At 39.8% G+C, this 22,932-nt stretch overlaps 1 protein-coding gene across 23 annotated transcripts in view; it reads left to right on the top strand.

The window, feature by feature from the left end:
* DST (dystonin) overlaps positions 1–22,932 on the top strand; it is a 469,784-nt gene that overhangs the window by 338,891 nt on the left and 107,961 nt on the right. For 21 of the 23 annotated variants that reach the window (XM_059178308.1, XM_059178298.1, XM_059178297.1 and 18 more), the window contains 9 exons: positions 3,400–3,552; positions 5,323–5,556; positions 6,046–6,312; positions 9,151–9,699; positions 10,755–10,931; positions 17,022–17,145; positions 20,134–20,342; positions 20,964–21,281; positions 21,772–21,938. In XM_059178308.1, coding sequence (XP_059034291.1) covers positions 3,400–3,552; positions 5,323–5,556; positions 6,046–6,312; positions 9,151–9,699; positions 10,755–10,931; positions 17,022–17,145; positions 20,134–20,342; positions 20,964–21,281; positions 21,772–21,938 — 2,198 coding nt within the window. Of the gene's footprint in view, positions 1–74; positions 225–367; positions 584–768; positions 919–1,960; positions 2,195–3,399; positions 3,553–5,322; positions 5,557–6,045; positions 6,313–9,150; positions 9,700–10,754; positions 10,932–17,021; positions 17,146–20,133; positions 20,343–20,963; positions 21,282–21,771; positions 21,939–22,932 lie in introns of all 23 variants that reach the window. The other 2 variants (XM_059178319.1, XM_059178320.1) reach the window with 1 other exon arrangement.

Here is a 22,932-nt window from a genome sequence, read left to right as displayed (position 1 = left end):
AACCCCATATATTTTATTTGCTTTAAAAAACAATGTAAAGGCTATTGAATTAAAATGTCCAAATTTGTGTTTAGTTTTCCACTGAATTACAGCAGTGTTCACAGCACACATCAAAAATGCATGAGTATTTGGCTTTACTTCAAGATATGAAGCCCCCTTTAGACAGCCAGGAGTCTCTGGATAATAATCTGGAAGCTTTGAGGAAACAACTTAAACAGTTAGAGGTAAGAACTGTCCACTGCCTGTTACGAATGGTTGTCAGCTGGTGTTAACTTGGAAAAATGAGCATTGGGCTTTACTCTTACATTTAGAATGGATTGTGATTGGTGTTTTCACTGAATGGTTCTGGGATATCTGTTTTTCGCAGACATTTGAATTGGGATTGGCTCCAATTGCTGTTCTTTTAAGAAAAGACATGAAGTTGGCAGAAGAGTTTTTAGAGTCTCTTCCCAGTGACTTCCCCACTGGACAGCTGGAGGAATTGAGGACTAGCCACCAAAATTTGCAGACTTCTTTCTCTTCCCTTAGCAGTGTGTCTTCAGAAAGAATGAAACACGTCATGCTTGCAATTGACTCCGAAATGGTAGGCATCGAAGCATTTCACGCCAAGTCAGAATTTGAGTTTTGAAGAAAATTTGATTATTTGAAAATTTAGTCATGAGATGAAGTCTTTTTTGTTTTAATACTGCTAGGGCCTTGAAACAGAGCCAGTTTTTGTAGGAATTTGAAATTTGGTAATTGAAATGAACACATGATTTTATTTTCTAGTCTAAACTAGCAGTTTCCCATGAAGAATTTCTACAGAAACTGGAGTCTTTCTCATCTTGGATATCCGAGAAGAGCAAGTCTGTGAAGGATATTGAGATTGTGAATGTACAAGACGCTGAACATGTGAAGAGAAGTTTGGAATTTCTCAAGGCAAGTATTAAAACAAATGAGATAAAGTACATTTAAAAACCTCCAGGTTTAATATAACAACTGTTTACAGGAACAATCATGACTGCTAAATCTTAAAAGGTTATTTTCTTCCTTGTCTCTAAGAGATGTTTGTTCATAACTAACATAACCATGAAATAATCACAACATATGGTTATCATTCTGATGCTTTCCCAACTGCCTTATCAGTGCCTTACCACCACTGACATCTTAAGATTTATATTCATGTATGTATTAGTCACATAAATATGTAGTTTTTAAATTAGTCTTAAAAGTACATCATAGTTCTTAACTTGAATAGCATGCCTCATGAATGAATCTTAGGCTCCTGGCCTGAGTCAGAAAACTGAAATTGTAGTTCATTGAATTTATGTTTCAGATTCCCCATTGGCTCATTTATGTGAAACCACAATTACATGGATATTGTCAATATTAACAAGTAATATTTTAATGTTTATTTTCCCCTTTAACATGCCAAATCTATGTAAGTTTGGGTCTTTATCTTTTCTTACAGTTACATTTTAAATGTGATATGGAGGCAAGATTAAAGTATTAAAATATTAAAATATAAAAAGATTAAAATATTCTTAGAGGAGGGGCACCTGGGTGGCTCAGTCAGCTAAATATCCAACTCTTGATTTTGGCTCAGGTCATGATCTCAGGATTGTGAGATCGAACCCCTCTTTGGGCCCTGCACTCAGCAGGGAGTCTGCTTGAGATGCTCTCCTTCTCCGTCTGTCCCTCCTCCTGCACACTCTCTCTAAAAAATAAGTTAGAGAAATTAAAAAAAAATTCTTAGAGAAATTATCTTCCCATATAATATTAAGTACCATAGTATTTAAATAATTTCATCATTACCATCCACTATCAGGTGCTGAATAGATTTTTGACTAACCGAATCATGAAAACATGTCAGTAAAACCTTGAGTCCCTGATAGAAGAAGGATATTTTTAAATATTATCAATACAAGTTTTATATTATGGCTTACTTCCCATTTTATAACTTGCACTGTTTTGTTCACAGAACGTGTTAAAAGACCTTGGACACACCAAAGTGCAGCTGGAGGCCACTGCCCTTGATGTGCAGTTCTTCATTTCTGAGTGTGCACAAGACCTGTCTCCCAGCCAAAGCAAACAACTCCTGAGGCTCCTAAATACCACTCAGAAGTGTTTTCTTGATGTGCAGGAATCAGTAACTGCCCGGGTAGAGCACCTAAAGGCTCAGTTACAGCTAGAACAAGATCTTGATGATCAGAAGGTTTGCCTTTCTTTGTGGAGCTGGAATTCTTTGTTTTTAGTTCTTTTGTGTGAAACCTGTTATGTGGATACCCCAGGATCCAGAAAGGCAGTTAGTGGACAGGGTATAATGGAGAGATGCTGGAATATATAAGAATATTATTTTCCACAAGAATGCTATAGTTTATTTTAATTTTTATGACTCCCTGAAACCACCATTTTCAAGTGGGAGTCTTGATTTTTGGGGGGGAATAGGAAATATGGATGCGCTCAGATTTTGATAAATTGATGAACATATGGACAAAGAAGAGTAAGGTATCTTTTCCCACTGGGAGGAAGGAGGGCACAGCAGCACGGAGCATGGGCTCTGGAGTCAGAGTGGCTGAGCTCACCTCCCAGCTACCCTCAGTCATGTGTGACCTAGGGCACATTGCTCAATCATGGTTTTCTCAGTGGTAAATATGAAATAGTAACCGTGCTTACCTGGTAGTACTATGAGCACTAATAAAAGAATGATTTTACTTGCCTGGCATGTGTTGGGCTTCTAGGAAACATGATCAGTGAGTGGCTTTAAGATGCATAACTAGTGTATAAATAGTAGGAAAAGGAAAGGTGCGAGTATTAGTACTGATTTACCAAATTAATCTCTTGATCGAGTGAATTATATTAGAGTGCTACATCTAATGAGCAGAGGAGTGGCAGTGGAATTAGGCACAGTAATTAAGTAAAAACATTGCATGCAGTGCGCCTTTTAGTTTTTCTTGAAGCCCCTAGGCATTGTCTTCCGCATGATAACCCAAGTACACATAGCAGATATGTTAACATACAAACCACAACTAACTTCTGTTTTGATATCCTTTTGCAGAATTAATTGTGTGTGTCGCAGGTTTCGAGAGCTTAAGAACATGGAATGTTCCTTCCTGTGGGTCAGAAGCTACATCTCTTACCCATATGCATGGCCAGTATTCTCCTGAGCAGTTTCATCCGAACATGAGCTCCTTCTTTGTATACGGGACATGCTCTTACTTTCTGTGTCACCTTGCTCCATATGTACCCCACTGCTATCATGTTTACAGCATACACAGAAAAACTTGCAAGATATGTTCTGATTTTGCAGTTAGAACTCGTACAATGTGCAGAACTTGCAAAATGTGTTCTCATAAGGAGGAATCACAATAGTGAGTTTATGACCACACATCTAAGGTGCTTTGGTTTTGCCCTGTTTAGATCGTGGCAGAACGTCAGCAGGAGTACAAAGAGAAACTCCAAGGAATATGCGATCTCCTCACCCAGACTGAAAACCGCCTCATTGGTCACCAGGAAGCCTTCGTGATTGGAGATGGCACAACTGAGTTAAAGAAGTATCAGTCCAAGCAGGAGGTAAAATTTGGTTTTGCATCAGCAGCTCTCTGTTGATACTAATAGTATTATTAGCAAGTCATGTCAGCTATTCTGAGCCAAGGTGAGCTTTCAACTTGATACTAAGAGTTACATTTCCAGCTTCAAGAAAGCCAATAATTTTCTTGACTGATGTTGGTGAGATATTGAGGGAAGGCGCTGTAAAGGAGGTTGCTAATGGGGCGCCTGGGTGGCTCAGTGGGTTAAGCCACTGCCTTCGGCTCAGGTCATGATCTCAGGGTCCTGGGATCGAGTCCCACATCGGGCTCTCTGCTCAGCAGGGAGCCTGCTTCCTCCTCTCTCTCTCTGCCTGCCTCTCTTCCTACCTGTGATCTCTCTCTGTCAAATAAATAAATAAATAAAATCTTTAAAAAAAAAAAAAAAGAAAAAGAACTACTATATAATAGTAAGCCACCTTTTTTAAAAAAAAAAAAAAAAGGAGGTTGCTAATGGAAGTATCTTGTGTAAGGAGTTAAAACTTGTCTCCCCTTAAAGCCAGCTCACTCAGTTGTACAGTAGCTATTTGTCTGGGTTCTTTCTCTTTCTTAACTTCCTATTCCTTTCATCTTTCTCCACAATTTGTCCCTCTTCATCACATGAACAAACAATAAAGAGAGGTAAAGATAGCCTGATTTTGGTGTCAGGAGAAAGAACATTCTCATGATAACTAGATAGCTCTTGGTTCAAATGCAAGATACTCCACACTGTTAGCTTTATAAAGAACCTCTTCAAGCCTTAGTTTCTTTGTTGGTCATACCTCACTGATTGTAGGAGTTAAGCAAATGCTGTGTGTTAATTAAGTGACTAGCACAGTTAATGGCACATAATAGTGGCTCAGTAAGTAGTATCTCTTTCCATTCAAATACTTAGAATGATTTGATAAAGCTTAAATTAAAAATACGGAAAAATATTGCGAAAGTTCAAACAGTATAATTTGGAGAATGAAAACACAAAATAAAGGAGGAAAAGAAGAGAAAAATTCCATAGAGAAATCTAGATGGAGGGAAGCTATAACTGCTGAGGAGAGATCCTAATTTTGAGCTTCCTAGCAACTGTGGCAAAGAAGCAAACATTGCATATTAGAGAGCCTTGGAGTTTAGAAGAAGTTATCTTAGTTCACTGGGAGAATTTGTTTTTATCCTGAGTAATAAATATATATTAAAAAATAAATGTTTAGAAACTGAATAAATAGTAAATAGTAGTGTCATGTCTTTAAAAGCTCCTATAAATGTGTTCATATAGTGTGATAATATCTGGTGTGAGCAAATTCGTATAGATTATATTATTAAATTCATTATTTTCTTTTTTAAAAAGACTTATTTATTTATTTTAGACACAGCAGGAGGAGGGGCAGAGGGAGAGGGAGAGAAATCCTCAGCAGACTCCCCGCTGAGTGTGGAGCCCAGTGCTGGGCTTGATCCCGGGACCGTGAGATCGTGACCCAAGCTGAAACCAAGAGTCAGCCACTTAACCAATTGAGCCACCTACACGCTCCTGAAGTTCATGTTCTGAAACATAAATTTTTATGTTTTAGAAATATGAAAATCTCACACTTTCTTTAATGTCATTTGAGATTTCACATTAAATTGAATATTGTGACTTAAGTAAACCAACTCAGATTGACTATGCGTTCTCAACCTATAAATAAGTGTTCGATTCTTCTCTGCTCACTCCCTGTTTTAGAATTACAGCTCTCGTAGAATTAAATAGGTAATAATTTAATAAGGGTTTTTTTTTCTTTTGTGTTATAAGGAATTACAGAAAGATATGCGAGGAAGTGCACAGGCTTTGGCAGAAATAGTGAAAAATACGGAGAAATTCTTAAAAGAGAATGCTGAAAAGCTATCACGAGAAGATAAAGCTTTGATTGAGCAAAAACTCAATGAAGCCAAGTTTAAGTGTGAACAGCTTAATCTAAAGGCAGAACAATCCAAAAAGGAGCTGGATAAAGTTGTGACAACAGCAATCAAAGAAGAAACTGAAAAGGTCCTCATTCCAATATGTAGTACACTGTTGCTTTGTTGAAGATGATTAGTATAACAGCTACTTGAAGTTTTAAGTGGTATCAGGTGCCAGTAAGCAATGATTAGTACCAGAGACGAGAATGATGGGTTTCCAGTCATATAATTGGCCAAATGTTGTAGAAAATTTGAAAAACTCGTTTTAACTTAAAAAAAATTTTTTTAAGTGGGATTGTCAGGCTTTCTACTTGGGAAATGCATGAGACTCGATCAATTGTAGTTAAAAATTCAGCATGTCTTTTTAAGGACATCAATTGTAGTTAAAATTTCAGAATGCCCAGTAACTACCTGTGACTCTAAGGTTTAATTTCACTGTGTTCAGTTTTCAGTGTGTGTCCATTTTTAGTATCCCCACTCTAATTTTAAATGATTTTAAATATTTACTTTTGGAATGTCTTAAAACTGGTGCCTCAGCCAGCATATAGAATACCTCCTGTGAACTTCCTCTCTCCAGGTGGCAGCTGCAAAGCAACTGGAAGAGAGCAAAACCAAAATAGAAAACCTGCTGGACTGGCTGTCCAATGTCGACAAAGACTCCGACAGAGCAGAGGTCAAACAGAGACAGGTCATTGAACAGAACGGAACTCATTTTCAAGAAGGCGATGGCACGTCGGTGATGGGAGAGGAAGATGAGGTTAATGGTAACCTGTTGGAAACTGATGTTGATGGACAAGTTGGAACCACTGAGGAGAATCTGAACCAGCAGTACCAGAAAGTTAAGGTTTGTTGTTTTAAACAGAGTGATATTGTCAAATTCTGTCTCTTAGGTCTGTGGAAATGGGGTACCTGAGTTCTCTCTTGAAACCTTAATGACCACTGACTGTAAAGTCCCACCTTCTAGGTGCATCATTGTGTCAGATATAAGTTGCTGTGAGAACTCTAAGCAAGAAACAATGAGAACTAAGTCATGAGATGTGGCATTCTTCTAACTGGAGCAAATTTGTGAAGAATTAATAGAAATAATGATAGCTGGTATTAATTAATGGCAAATAGATAACAGTTATGGTGGACCCTGCAGGCTCCTTTCTCAGCTCTTCCCATCTGAACACCCTGAGTCCCTCTGGCCCCCTGCTCCCTTGGAAGTCAGGGGCTGCATTCTCATTTCACAGGTGGGGAAACTGGAACGTACAGAAGTGAAGTCGTTTGTCCAAGTGTACACATCTAGTGCTGGAGCAGAGGCAACTTTTGAAAACCTTTTTCAGAGTGTCACATAACTGACCATTTTATTTCAGCATGTGGCTTTTGTTGTCACAAAATCAGATGACTGGACTGGAGGCCCTTTGCAGTTTTAGGAGTTTTCCTCCATGTCTTTGTCTTTGGAGTCCTTGGAATAGAAGGTTTTTATAGTCTAGGAAATATAAGTCAAACAAGAAGAAGAGTGGAAGTATTTATTGTATTCATAGTTTACGGGGGCTATTCCAGAACCTTATTGTAATTATCTCTTAAAATGAAAAAGTTAATGAATTCCTTTAGGAATGAGTCAGCTATAAAGAAGTCAGAAAAGGTTAGTAACTTGACCCAATGAGTGAAAATACCAGTGGGTGGATTCAAACATAAAGAGGCCTCATAGGAAAGCTCTTGTTTTTAGCCACAGCATGATGTTTGCCTTCTGATCTTTTTGCTTCTAAGGATATGGGTCTCTGAAAGCGCTTTAGGAATTCTTAATGTCCTGACAGAGTTCAGAAACAGCCCAAGGGCCTGACTAGGGCTTCTGTTTCCAGTACTTTCTAGTTGTGCCACATGTCCTAGGCCACATGGTTTCTTCCCTCAGCCCAGATTTCCTCATTTATAAAAGGAAGGGGATGGATCAGATCATTTATAAGGTGTTCCATATGTCTGTCTAACGTCCCATGTGTGGAGGACCCACTGGAGGGCAGTCTATGGTTATAGCTCAAATGTCAAAGACATAGTCTGTGGGAGAAAAGTTCTTTGGACAAAAATATCATGGGTCCATGATGTGGCAGGCATTGTTGTAGATAGAATACAAGTATTAATGAGTCTGTTCTCAGCTGACTGATGGGGATCAGACTTATAAGTGAACAGTTTTCCTACAACAGTTCTTCTCAGTCCTGTTTATTTCATAGCGTAGTTATTCTTATTAGTCCTTGGTGCTAACACTGTTCTAGGTGCATGGGATTTCCCAGTGAGCAACATAAATTCCCTGCCATGGTGCTTGCCTGTGAGGATAGTGAAGATGATATTTATTAATAACTAAATTTTATACAATATGGGATGTTAGAAGGTAATGATCTTTTGCTAAAAGAAGTAAGTTGAGTTGGTATGGGTGGGTGAGCATGGGGTCGGGAACCACTTATCAGCATTAAATAAGATCATTTCTGAGCAGGTCTAGCTGAGACGATGAGATTTGCGTGAAGACTTAGAGGGGGTGTGTGCGAGAGATACCTGAGGGAAGAGCTGTTACCAGATGAGAAGACCTGGGGAAAAAAGCCCCTAATGTGCCTCACGAGGAGGGGGTAGAGGTAGTGGTTTGAGACACTGGAGTTCCTGGAGTGGGGATGGGGTTGGACCAAATAGAGAACTCTGAGGTAATGTTATCATTACATTATGGCTCCCTATGAACCATTATGAGGTAATGTTATCATTACATTGGCTCCCTGTAAACCATTATGAGAAGTTTTGGAAATTATCTAAAAGGATTCTTATCTTTTTTGCCATAGTTGTATGGATATTGGGGTGAATGGAAGCAGCTGCTTTGCTGGAGAGAAAGAGACTCCAGCTACCTGACACCCACCCAGCTGCCCTGAAGGCTGAGGATGCAGTAGCTCTGCACACCCATTCTCTGCTTTCAGAGTGGATTTTAATCCCTGGCATATGCCGGGCTTGCCAGGAAGTAGTCTGCACACATGATCTCATGTACTCGTGTCGGCAAACCTAGGATGTGTAGGACTCATTGTTTCCTTTTCCTCATGTAGGAAGCTGAGGCCCAGTGAAGCCCAGTAGCTCCAGTATTTCCTTTGACTGTGTATGTTCCTCTAACTTTGTCTGGGCTTCTCTGAAGGTGTATTGTTCTTGCTTAATGGTTGTCCTAGTGTTTTTATAGCCTTCAAATTAACAAATTCTCTTTTTCCTTCTTAAGTGTCTTCTCAGGATCATTTCTTAATAAAAATGTTGTATTTTGTTGCTCAGTAGTTAGCTTAAGACAGGAGGAGTCCCTTCGGGATGGTTGTCAGGAAGCAGTGACTAGAATGAGATCAGACTATAGGTGCTTGTCTTTCAATTGGAAGAGATATTCATCACATTTTTTCCAAACTTCTCAAAATCAGTACTTATCTTCTGTGACTATCTAAGGGCTGTTTTAGAGAAGATTAGAAAATCTCCATAAAAATGAAATTAGGATGGTCAAGTCTGCTCTTCTGAAATGCGCCCACATGAGGGAAATACAGTGCACCTTGGTGAGGTTCATGAGAATCCAGTCACCGGCCTGTGGCTCATTTAAGTCTGTCCATCCTGAGGTGACTGGGATTGGTCGAACCCCAACAGCCTCCTCTGTGTAACCCTGTCACAGCTCTGACCTCCCGGCTGATGTGTTCTCACGCAGGCCCGACACGAGAAGATCGCATCTCAGCACCAGGCTGTCCTCGTGGCCACGCAGGCTGCGCAAGCCTTGCTCGATACACAGGGCCACCATCTATCTCCTGAGGAGAAAGAGAAACTGCAGAAGAACATGAAGGAACTGAAAGCACACTATGAGGCCGCGCTGGCCGAGTCGGAGAAGAAGATGAAGTTGACTCACTCTCTGCAGGAGGAACTGGAGAAGTTTGACGCCGACTACAGTGAGTTCGAGCACTGGCTGCAGCAGTCAGAGCAGGAGCTGGAGAACCTGGAGGCAGGCGCAGATGACCTTGGTGGCTTGCTGACCAAGCTAAAGCGGCAGAAGAGTTTCTCAGAGGATGTCATTTCTCACAAAGGGGACTTGAGGTACATCACAATTTCTGGAAACAGAGTGTTAGAAGCGGCCAAATCTTGCAGCAGGAGAAGTGGCAGCAGCAAGGCTGCCCAGGAAAGCATCGATACTTCGGCGACCCACAGAGAGGTCCAGGGCAAACTGGATCATGCCACTGATCGGTTCAGGTCTCTCTACTCGAAGGTAATTTTATTTTTAAGGGGAGATTAGCCTGTGACTATAGTTTCGCTCTGTCCTCTCCACTTTGGTTTTGGAATTACAAGCGAGAAAGTGAAGAACTGAAGCAGAGGACATCAGGTGGTTTCATCCTCATTCCCTCTTTCTTACTCATCTGCTTTACCTCAGCAAACGTGTTTGAAAGTTAGGAGCCTCAAGGTATCGATTTAGGTTTTTTTGCGAGTGGTTTCCAGACAGCCTTAACTCTAAAACGCCAATATCCGATCTGACCACCAGGTGGCATTTGTGTTTTGGTTCCGGACCTGAAGCCTGGCTTGCTGATTTGCTGCCTCTCAGGCTTGGAACCAAACTTTCACGTCACATCATTTGCCCTTCACACTTGTTTGTTTTGCAGGTGTGGTTGATCAGTTCGTTATTGTAATGCTTCCTAGCTAACAGACTGTTTCAGCTTCTCCTTGTGCACAAGCAGAAGGCTTTTGTTAAAAACAAAAACAAAAACAAAAAAAAACCCGCAGAACTAAGAAGACATTTCCCTCTTCACAGTATAAGCTGAACAGACTAACCAAGTCGCACAAATGGTGTGAGGAGCATCATTAGTTATTGGCCTTTGCTCCATTCTGCTCTAGATTATTTGCCCTGCTTGTGCAACTTCAGTCTCGGGTGACATAGAAGTGATTTATAAAGTACTTTGAAAACTTTTCCATCAAATACATAGCTTTCCATGTGGTATATAAAACTTGGAGTGTGTCCGGTAGATTAGTTCCCTTGGTGATTGATACCCGAATTCTCCATTTGGCGATGAGACCCAGCCCCTGTAAACATGTTTTTGCACTGGTATAAATCTAGGACTATCTCTTCGTTTTTATGGTTACTTTTTGAAGATACTTCTGCACATGAAGGAAAAATATCTTAGTCCTACCATTTTCCCCTAACTTTGGTTGAACTCTGGTGTTTTCCAAATTGCCTAACTCGTAGGTCGTATGGTTTTTAACACATATACAGTAGGATTTTAATCCCCCACCCTTCATTTCTTCTGAGTTTTCATTTTTATTGTTTTTTAGTGCAATGTCCTTGGGAATAACCTTAAAGACCTGGTGGATAAATATCAACACTACGAAGAAGCTTCATGTGGACTTCTTTCTGGGCTCCAGGCCTGTGGGGTCACAGCGAGCAAACACTTATCTGAACCCATCGCTGTGGACCCTAAAAATCTGCAAAGGCAGTTAGAGGAGACCAAGGTAAGAGAAAGAGACCGAGAAGGAGAGACAGAGAGAGAAAAGTGAGCGATCCAGCCCTTTAGTTGTCTTGAAAGCATTCTGCTCCCCCACACTTTTGTTGAGCGTTTTACTTTGGAAATGGAACAGAGGATGGGAAACATACTTCTCTTTCTAATTCACAGTCCATTAATTTCTCTTTCTAATGAGGTTGTGTTTTCCACTGTTGTGAATGGGTTGACATTGCTGTTATGGCTGGCATCCCACTGCTCCCTCCTCCCTAAAGAAAGATCTGTATTGCCCTGACCAGATAAGTATCTTTATTCTTACTTATTTTGTTCATTGTCTTTCTCCTCCATTGGAAGTAAGTTCCATGAAGGCAGGTGTTTTTCTCTTTTGTTCTTGGCTATCTCTCCCTCACCTACAAGAGTGTGTGGTCCAAAGGTGGTACTGAATTGAGGGTGTGTTCAAGAACGAACAGGTGGAAAGGAGGAAGGATGTCATTGTTCCATTCTGAAGACCAGGACTGGTGTTCCTGTTGAGGATCCCCATGATTCTTAGAGGCATAAACTGCCGTTATTGCCTGGCACAGTTCTCAGGAAGTCTGCCCACCCCTTCAGAAGTGCAGGCTTGATGTCAGACTTGCATAATTGAGGAGCTCTCAGCACACCCACAATGGCAGAGAGAGAGTCTCTCTATCTTAATTTAAAGCGCATTTTAGAATCTTAATGGGGTGGGAGATCATTTTTGAAGTACTTTGCTCCTGTTCCATATGACCAATGATTTTGAGTTTGGAAGTTTCATTTCATAAATCAGTTCTGTGTCTCCTTTAAGCGGATGGGTAGCAGTCATTGCTGCCATTGCTAGGAGCTCATCACAGTATTGCCAGTTAAACAGCTGCCTTCCAGAATTCACCTGCATCTGCGAGTTACAGAATCAGAAGCCATTCTCATGCTGTTACTAGGGAAAACAGGTGCCTTGTCAAGGGAGCTTAACATTAGGTATTGCCTGAGACTGGCCACCTATGGTTGGAAGAAAGCTAAGTTGTAGCCTTGGCTACAACTGTCTGTGGGACAGAGGGCATGCTTCTCTCCTGGGCTGCAGCATTTACCCAGTGTCACCTGAGGCTCCAGGGAGAGGTCCTGCTGTAGGTGGGCACCCCAGTGGGGGCGTGGGCTCCCGGGGGTGGCTTCCTTCCTTTGGGTGTGTGTTACCAGTCCTGGGCCTTTTTGTTTGTATTTATTCTTTCCACAAGCACAAGAATAAGTCTGTCTTAATTAAGTTTCCTGGTCCCACTTGATCATGTGTCCAAGAACAGAGTATGTGGTAGGGGCAAAGGACAGACTGTGGCGTAAAGACCAGTATTTTGGTAGAAATTGCCAATCCAATAGCTTAAAATAATTATGAAGATTGTCTACATGACATTTAGTTAAGAAGTCAGGTATTTTTAATAAGGAAAGTGTATACTCTAAAAACAACACATTTTAAGTTAAGGTCTTTATCAGGAAACTGAGTCCACCCTATATGAAAGTAATTTTTCTATAACTAGAGCTAAAAGAAAAAGAAGAAACCAAAAGGATGCTGTAGTTTTAAAGTTAAACCAATACCTGAATTAATTGTCAAACAGAGGAAAACTTTCTTGGTATGGGCCGTGGAAGAAGATTCTTCTGGTCATCAGGCAGCCAAAGGAGTGTTAAAGAGGAGAGCAATGTCTCAAGAGAATTAATTCTAACTAAGCCACAGCGTAATTTTAAAAATTAAATGTGCAGTTAAAGTTATTCTTGGCATATGTTCTTATTTTCCTCACAGATGATCTCAGTGTGTAGCAAGGATACATTTTTAGGAGGATTGGGCGCTTTCCATTTCTTTCATTTTTATTAACATTTAAAAATTATTTTTCTTCGGCAGTAATATAAACACATAAGACTACCACAGAAAATTCAGTTTTCTCTACACTTACAATGCTAGCATATTCTGTTGGATAATAAATGTAACTCGGGGGTATCCAAGTTGGTTCATTTGACACATTACTGTCCAATAGCACATTGTTATTAGCGACTGGTAGCTGTGTTGTCAGCACTCTGATACCACTGAACTGAACTGTAATAACTAAGCTCTGCTTCCAGAAAGATCCGTGGACAAAAACCATTGTGGTTCCATACCAGGCACAGAAAGACAGGATTTGGGGACCAGTTTAGAGGCCTAGGTTCGGGACTAGGCATGGAGCTAGGTGGTGTTGACTGACAGTGTCAGCATTTGCACTGAGCTCAGGGATATTGTAAGCCAGGTGTCTCCTGAGTCTTGGACAAGTGCCCTTTATAAGTTTCACACTTTTCTGGTCCAGGGGAGGAGACCAAGGTCATGATCTCTCAGTAGCCCCTTGTCATAGATGCTTCTTTATGTTTTGATTTCATTGAAATCCATTAAAAAGTACATATGGTACATATTTCAGTTTGCAGTTTTATTCTGAAGCTCTATTGTAAACCTCTGCCCTCGTTAAATTTTAACCTGATACATGTTAGGGATTAATAATTGTTGACTTGAATGTAATTATGGAGAGAAAAGGCATGGGATGTTTTGAAAAGAAGAGATCAAGAATAAAGTGCTTCTCTTGTGATCCATTTCTAAGTTTTAGGATGATAGGTCGGGCCGACGTTGGTACTAAACATTTTGTAGAACCATGCTGACTTTCACAGGTATCTATCCTGTAGACGTTTATGTGCTAGGCCTACTGTTAGGCTTTGTGAAGACACAAAGGTGTTAAAACTCTGCCTCTCCCCTTGGAGAACTCATATTCTAAAAAAACTTTTTTTGGAGGTCTTCATAACCTTATTTCATCTCTTAAATAAGTATGCAGTGCCAGCAAACTGTGTCTGCGGCTTGGACTTCAGCCTGGTTCTGGGTAAGGTTCCTGTCATGAGGAATTGTCCTGTAACTGAACCTGTAAAAGGATTTCCTAGACAGATCCACCCTGATACAGAGTCTTTGGCCTCTTGGGACAGTTTTAGGATCTGGTACACAGATCACAAACCCCACTTCGGCCATAGCTTGCTGGGCCTTTTGACATATATGGGCTGCCCGTATGTCGTTTAAATTATTTGAATCTGAAAATCAGTTGAGGAATTATTTGCCATTGGCTCTAGGCATTTGTTTTAGTCTGAAATGAAGGCAGAAATAGAAGAGGATCTTTTGGGATCTTATGCCTGATGTTTTTACTTATTTACTTTTCATTCATTTACTTCTTTTAGAAACTTTTTCAGTGTCCCAAGCACTGTGTAGGGCAGTGAACAGGAAGTGGACTAGAATAAATTCCTTGTTCTCAAAGAAGTTAAAGAGACAAATCCAGTATTATTCACAGGGTACTTATGGGAGCCCCTGGGGTGAATTCTTGCAAACTAGGGGTAAAGAGAAAGTTAGGGGGTTTCCCAGCTGACTGTTAATAGGTGAACAAGAGCCAGGCTCAGGATGATGGGGGGATGGGTAGCGTGAGAAGGTTAACATATAGAGATGTTAAATGTTGGGTCTAGCTTGAGCAAATAGTTCTGAAACAACTGTGTTTTTGGACATTTCTGGAACAGGAGGTGGAAGAAGATGAGATTGAAGGTAGAATTAAGGGATATATGTTATTGTAGGCTCAAGTCTGTGAGCAGTGGGAAGCTACTGAAAGATTTTAAAGAGGGGAGTGGTATTGTCCAGGAATGTATTGTAGGTAGAACACACGGGGAGGGGAAGCTATGTTGGGGAAGAGATTGGAGGCAGGGGGCTTGGTAGGATGCTTTTCTCAGTTGAGTGCAGTGATCCAGAAATACAGAGCAGCAGCCTGCTTTTAAAAACACGTTGAGCAGGTAAAATTGTCAGGGCCCAGTGGTGGATTTGCATGTGGAAAGGAGGGTTGAGGGAGCGTCCAGAAGGAAGCTCAGAGTTACTGCTTGGGTCATGAGCTACAACAACAGGAGGAGTGCAGGTGTAGGGGTGAGAAAATGAGTTCAGATTCAGTGTTTTGAGTTGGAGGTGACTGTTTACGCCCAGATGGAAATGATCAAGAGGCAGTTGGAAACCTGGGCCCTTGGCCAGGGATGAGTTCATCTACAGTTGGGCATATGGGAATTTGAATTTGAAATCCGAGTGTGAGACTGAGAGAGGAGCTTGAGTAGCTCCAGTGAAGTGAAAGCCAGGCTGAGGGCCCGGGTGGCCAGCCCTTTTGGACACAGATATGTCAGAGGTGTTAGGAATACGGGGCCAGACTTCTGGAAGACTCTGTGGTTCTTGCCTCTACCTCTTGTCTCTTTGTTGCAACTGCTAAGCCCCTTGTACTTAGAGAAGTGGGGGCCTCAATTCAGCAAATCCAGAGTTCCGATATCCTTTCTGAAGCAAACAGCAATGTTAACCTTTTCCATTTTCTCTCTTCCTATAACCTCTGGGGACAGAATTATTCCAGTCCCATTTCCACCTCCTTGATGACATCTGTTCTTTTTTCCTTCTCAGCACGTACGTCTAAGAACTGTCCATGATTCCGCCTGGCCTCCTCTTCTAGTGCCTGCAGCTCTGGTGGTCTCGCTGTGGGACTTGGCTCCCAGAGCTTTATGTCTGGTTCTAGCCTGTGTTCAGAGTCACTCCACTTCCATCTTCCCCAGTTTTTTTGTTTTGTTTTGTTTTTCTTTCTATGTGAGGTTCCTAAGAGCTCTTTGAAGTCATAAATTCCTAAACTCTCCTTTGCTCCTAAACTTGCTCCCACTTTTGCTTATGAATTCCATTAATTGCTTCAGCTCAAAACCACTAGATGCTTCTCTTGTCTCTTCTTTTTCCTTATTCCTGCCTCCTTAAGCAGTGATATCCCGTAGAACATTCTATGACCATGGAAATATTCTATAATGTCTCCAACATGGTAACTACTCATTACCCTTGGCTGCTTAGGACTTGAAATATGGTTAGAACAACTGAAGAATTGAATTTTGAATTTTATTAGATTTCAATTAATTTTAAATTTTGAAAGTTCTATGTAGTTTGTGTCTACCGCATCTCAAAGCACAGCTTTAGATAACCAGTTATCAAGAGACCCTCCCCAACTTTGTAACCAGTTTTGTCTTCCCAGTCCAGAAGGGGCTCTCTCCTTTGTTCCTGCTGAAATTGCTCCAGCTGGCTTCTCTGCTTCATTTCTTACTCATGTCACATATCCCGCAAAGTGCTACTAATTTAGCCCTCTCTTAACACAGCTCTGAGTGTGTCAACCCATACTCAGAATCCTTGAACGACTCTCCATTGCTGCAGGATGAAATGTAGCCTCTTTAGCTGGGCAGCCCTGTTGCTCTTTATTCAACCAGACATATTTTCTACCTGGTTGGGACCCTCCCCTGTCCTGTAATATTTCAGTCCCTATCTTTGTCCACTCTGCAGGGACATGTCCTCCCTGCTTCTACCTGCCTCCTTCCATACTTTCCTCAGGACCCAGCCCAGTGCCACCAGCATGGAGAACGGTCCTCATTTCCCTCTGCACTTAGCCCCCTCTCAGCTTCCAGTAGCACTTAACAGGTTGCTGATATAGACTGTAAGATCCCTATGGGTGAGCTTTGTATCTGTTTGGTTTTGTATTTTCACAAACGCAGCAAGATTTTTTTGAATTTGTTAGATGTTAAGTAACATTTGTTGAATAAACAGAAATAAATATGACTTTGCATAGAAGCGGAAATCCTTATTTCCTTACCTGGAGTCAGAGATAGTCCTCAAGGTGGTTTTGTTTTGTTTTTGGTGTTAGATTGGTTTTTGTTTTTGTTTTCTGGTGGTTACTGAGGGTCTCGTCCAGGACGATACCCTGAAAGGGGGATGAAGGGAGATCTCAGGTTAGGGGGAGAGGGTTGCAAGATCAAGAACCAGGCCACGAGTCATGAACGTATGCTCAGTGGTTTCTTTCAAGGCTGAATTTATATTGTCCTCACTGGTTGATGACTTTGCTAACACCACTTTATAACTGGCCTTATTCTAAGGACTCTGGAGTGAGTTGATAATGATGAAAAGATTTCTATGTCTAATATTACCTTATTGTACTAGAAATAATTTTTTTATTAGAAATACATCATTTAGTACTATTGAGTATAACTGAAGCATTCGATCCTCTAGGCTCTGCAAGGACAGATATCAAGTCAGCAGGTTGCTGTAGAGAAACTGAAAAAAACAGCTGAAGTACTTTTAGATGCTAGAGGATCTCTGCTTCCAGCCAAGAATGACATCCAGAAAACACTGGGTAAGTGTTTATTTCCCTGCTTGCTTTCTCACAGGTAGATTCTCCATGAAGGTGTTCTGAAACGGAGAACACACTCACGGGTGCGTATGGTGTTGCTTCTGCCCTTTCCCTGTGAAATAGCGCTTTCCTGTCTCGGAGGAGCATGCCTTTTGGGGCAGGTATATTGGGAATGGGGGTTGTATATTTTGACAAGAGTTTGTTTAAAGTCTATTGTTATATTTAGAAAATGTAACAAAGACTCACCATAGAAACAAACACTCACCATAGAAAGCAGGACGTGAGATTTTTTTGGTAGAAGGCATTGGGCAGAGTTAGACTCTAAACCTATGACCAAAAGAGACTCACTGAGGTGTCTTTATAGAAAGCAGAAGCATGGCTGGCATTAAAAGACGTGCTTTAAAACAGTGTTTCCACCTCTCCATTTTCTGGAAGCCTTTGAGTGGTCTCACAGGGCTCTAATTACCCCAGTTTTCTCCGTTGATACTAGAAACTTGTACCCATTCATAGTGGCGATTCTGTGCCCTCACGTTAGAGTCACTATCTCTTGAGTGAAGAGCTATTGCACGATCATATTTAGTTTAGATTAAATGCACATTGGGGTATCAATAAATGTTTGCTGCCTTACTGTATTTTCTGCATTGGTTTGCTAATGTGTAGTTCAAGGTTATTACATATTTCTGTGCATGAAATAAAAAGCGTAAGTTTTATAAGATGATTGGACCTGTGTTTCACACCAAAGCATGTGTGAGTTAAGATCTGAGCAGATATTTTAAATGAGGAGAAGGATGAACCTTTTTTTTTCTAAAACCAGTCTATGGAAGGAAAACTTTTTTTTCATTCTTAAAGATGGCTTAACTTTTTTGAGCATGCATCCTTGTCAAAAAAATTTCAGCATATACCCCATGTATACATGTGTATTTATAAGATATACTATCTTATCACATTATGTGTGTTATAATTATAAAACACAAGAACATATCATTTAAAAGCACAAGATAAAGGTATGAATGGAAGTTCTAATATTTTGTTCCTACATCCCAGAGCACCATCTTGTCATCCCACATTGGCAACCACTGCTCTAAGGACTTGGGCATGGAGATTTGGAGGAAAAGGAAGACTGTCATATATATGTGCTTCTGTTATTTGAAGAGGCATTTTCCCCATTGCTAAGGGTACATAGTTTGGTTTTTATTAGCTTAAAAATCCACATGTTATACATTAAGACTTTAAAACTTCTATCTGGCATAAGTTTCTAGGACTATGTGAAAATACATTTAAGATATAAAGGAATTTCTCTAAGCTCTATCTGACCTCTAAGAAAACCAACCACTTAAAAAAATAAGTCTTAGAGTAGATTCCATTTTGTACCTTTTTCTTCTAAAATAATATTTACTTAGTAAAAGCAAGAATTCACTTCAGTGACAATATTTCGTCACTAAGAAATACAAAAATAATAACACTCAAAACGTGCCCATTCAGTACAATAGCTGACTTTGCTGGGGAAAGCACTGCTCAAGGCTAACTAGATTACCGATTTACCCTCCCACACATAGAACTGTCCACCTGAGAGGCAGCTCACCTGCTAATCCGTCACCTCCTATAATTCAGAGTATTTTCTCTGTGACTTCCAAAGAAGGGCTTATGTTTGAACTTGCTTTTTGTTTTGTCTGCTGATAGCATATTCAGTGCATCTCCCGGACGCCCCCCGCCCTGCTCTGCACTCTCCCGGGCTTCATCCTGTTCTCTGACAGGACCATTGACTGTCGCCTTAAATTACCTTATCTTAACCTCTCAATTCAGTGAAAATTTGTCAAAGTGTTTTTTCATGATACAGTTAAATAATCAAAGATAAATATTGCTTCTATTGATTGTGTTCCATGGGCCAAAGAGAGCATGTAAAATGTTTTCATTCTTAGGTCTTTGCCGTCAAGAGTTTTCTAACTGAACATACAATATATCCAACTAAAGCATTCATAAATAATTAAAATGTTTTTCAAATTATTGGACAATAAGTAATAAATTGATGATTTATTCCAGAGAGAGATTAATTCATGAAAAATCACTATTCTTTGAACTTCTCATAGGTCTGCAGTATAGAATGTGGGATGTTAAAGTATAGAACTTTGTGTTTGAGTGAAAACTAGGCTAGAACAGCATTTTAACATCTTAAGTCTTCAGAATTGAAAATAAGGTTAAGCTCATCTGAGATAGGTCAACCTATTAACCTTATTTATTTTTCCCTTTGGTCTGCTGTTAAACTTTTCACATAAATTCTATTTATATTTTAGAGTCATAATCTCAACCTTTCTTATTTTCAGTGGATTTTCCTGATCTCTTTTCTCATTGTATATATTTGTTTTCTCATATGTGCATCTGTCAGTTTCTGTGCTTTCAAGTACTTTACTTAGACTGTGAAGGTTGACAAAAGCTTAAGTGTGTGTGTGAGAGAGAGAAAGAGAGAGAGGGGGGAAGGGAGTATGTATGCTATGCACAAGGGAGAGATAATTTTTATATATAAAGGTTAATTCTTGATAAATTTTTTTATAGCTGTGTATTGTCCTTGAGAATAGCTGTGTATGAGTGTCACCTTTTTCGTTTTTCCATGTAGTTAGCTAATAGTATGGCTAATTTGAAAATGTCAGATTGCGAACCAAAGATTGGCTGTTTAGACTGTTAACATTTTTCTGGGGCACTTCAAATGTTTGTGCATCCCAAAAGTTCTTTTTAAACGCAGATGACATATATATCAACTATTTTTTAAAAAAATACTTCATTTTTTTTTTTTTTATATTTCACTGAGATCTTTTTCTTCTTTTGTTAAGGTTTTAGATGGTGCCCTGATTTCACATTTTGAATTTATCATTTAAACTTCTTTTTTTTTTTTCCAGTTTTGGTGTGGAAATTGTGTGAACCACCATAGTGTATTTTTGAAAAGGAATAGGGCAAAGAGAGCTTTGTGGTTAACACTTTCTGATCTTTTTGGGCTAGATGACATTGTTGGGAGATATGATGACCTATCCAAGTCTGTTAACGAACGAAATGAAAAACTGCAGATAACCTTGACCCGCTCACTGAGTGTGCAGGATGGCCTGGATGAAATGCTGGACTGGATGGGAAATGTGGAAAGTTCTCTGAAAGAGCAAGGTCAAGTGCCCTTGAACTCTGCTGCTCTCCAGGATGTCATCAGTAAAAACATTGTAAGTGACATTTGATAAGGAAAAAAAAAAAAAAAAAAACAACAACCACTTAAATAGTCCCAAGGATGGGTAAATTGAAGATAAAACTTAAGGATAAAGAAAAGAAAGGTTCCTGAATATAACTGTGAAAAGCAGTGCTTGCTCTGAGACACATGTGTGAAACAGTTTTTCTCTGAAGAAGTAGAGAGCGTGCTTTGTATACTTTCTCACAAATGTAACTCATTACAGGGGGCTTACACATACCCGAGGCCTATCTTGTTTATCACAGCTTCAGCCAGCTGCACACGAGGTTAATCAGATCAATCTTGGTGTTGTCTAGCCTTTTAAAAATTAGGACTTTGGATAATCCCTAGGCTCTGTTAAATCCCAAGGGTTGCCAAGTAGCAGCCATCTCCTGCCTTGCCTGGGCAACCTGACAGCTGTTCGCCATTCTGTCCTGAAGAGATTTGGGATGGTGTTCCTCAAGGGACAGATCAAACTTGTCAGTCAGCCCCAACACTTAACTTTCCTCAGTCACAGGTTGTTCAAGCTCATGTGGTTATGTATGGTCATTTTTTAACACTCTCTGACATTGTTTGTAAACTTCATGATGAAACATACGCAATATTTGGTTCATTTCAGATGTTGGAACAGGATATCGCAGGTCGACAGAGCAGCATAAATGCCATGAATGAAAAACTGAAGAAATTCATGGAAACCACAGATCCATCCACTGCCTCCTCACTGCAAGCCAAGATGAAGGACTTGTCAGTCCGATTTTCAGAAGCAAGTCGTAAACAGAAAGAAAAACTTGTCAAAATGGAAGAGCTAAAAACCAAAGTAGAACTCTTTGAGAACCTCTCAGAAAAGCTCCAGACATTTTTAGAAACAAAAACTCAGGCTCTCACTGAGGTTGATGTTCCAGGAAAAGATGTTACTGAATTGTCTCAGTATATGCAGGTATGTCTTCCTTAATATTCACGAGGTTGATAAGTGTGTGAACACTTGAGACCAGCTCACACATATATTAGCAACATGAAATTTGCAGTCATCATTTTCGTTGCTGATGGATTGGTAAGGATCTGTCCTTTCCCTACTTCAAAAAATCCCAAACCCCATCTTCCCCTTAAAGCCTTTGCTCATTGATTAGAAATGAACACTGTTTCTCATACATATACTTCCCACATATTAAAGATGATGTAAGTATCATATGCCAGAACCCACAAGGAGACAGACTATAAAGAATGCATTTTTAAATTAAATAAATTTACTTGCATTCTCTTCCAGACAGCCTAACTGCCTGTGTATTTATATTTAGAGTACTGACCATAGGCAGGATCATTCTGTGAAATTCTGAGTAGAGCCATTCCAGTCCCATACGCACCTCTTGATAGAATGCCATCCAGAGATCTAACATCTTAGATTGATTAAATATCCATATGCTTTGTAGGAATCAACTGCTGAATTCTTAGAACACAAGAAAGATCTTGAAGTTTTACACAATGTTTTGAAGGAGATATCTAGCCATGGCTTGCCAGGTGATAAGGCTCTGGTTTTTGAAAAAACAAATAATTTGTCAAAGAAGTTCAAGGAAATGGAGGATACCATCAAAGAAAAGTAAGCACCACTTAAGAAACTGGATTTTAATCTACCTAAAACTTAAAGAATGAAATATTTTTATTTGCTCATATAGAAACCTGAGACAAAACTTGTGAATAAGTATAGGGCTACTGGGGCGCCTGGGTAGCTCAGTGGGTTAAGCCTCTGCCTTCGGCTCAGGTCATGATCTCAGGGTCCTGGGATTCAGTCCCGCATTGGGCTCTCTGCTCAGCGGGGAGCCTGCTTCCTCCTCTCTCTCTGCCTGTCTCTCTGCCTACTTGTGATTTCTCTCTGTCAAATAAATAAATAAAATCTTAAAAAAAAAAAGTATAGGGCTACTTTGTAAGTGCTTTTATATTGATATTATTTTCCTATTAAAATTGAGTGCATTTTTGTTAGAATATTTAGGATGGGAATTTGATGAGTCTAACCTTAAAATAGAAAGCATTATGTAGAAAATAGTGGTGGTCATGTATTACTGAAAATAATTTAAAATCAATGTGGTCTCTGAAGCCTTTGGCAAATACCACAGTTTTATTTGCAAAAGCAGAAGTAACCTTGAGAGATAGCTCATAGTTCATTGCTTTTGGGGCTTAATTCAGAAAGTGTTCAATTTCAATATAGTTTCTGATGGCTTTTTTCTTTTTTTGGTAAAATAGTTTATTTTTAAAGAATTGTAGGTAAGAAATAACTCCATGAACAAGCAAGATAAGAAACAAGAGAATGCATCTAAGTTGAGCTAAAAAGCTGTACAGGGATAAATCTTGTAACTAGACTTCTCTCTCTTTCTGATCTCATATTAGTGTAGACTATACCTCTGGTTTTTCTATAGACCCCACAAAGATAGAAAATAGTTATCTTTTAACTCTTCTTTATTTCTTCAGAATGCTCTCCCTAAAACCTTTGAACACTCTCTACTACTATTTCCAGAGCTACATTTTTCATCTTGTCACATAATATTTAACTCACATCACATGGAAAGTATATTCTTGGTTTTCTGAGGTGAACTCTA

The sequence above is a fragment of the Mustela lutreola genome, chromosome 6, assembly GCF_030435805.1.
Source record: "Mustela lutreola isolate mMusLut2 chromosome 6, mMusLut2.pri, whole genome shotgun sequence".
In the NCBI taxonomy this organism is placed as follows: Eukaryota; Metazoa; Chordata; class Mammalia; order Carnivora; family Mustelidae; genus Mustela; species Mustela lutreola.
The sequence above is the reverse complement of the archived record's forward strand: the minus strand, read 5'-3'. Positions and strand labels throughout refer to the sequence as shown.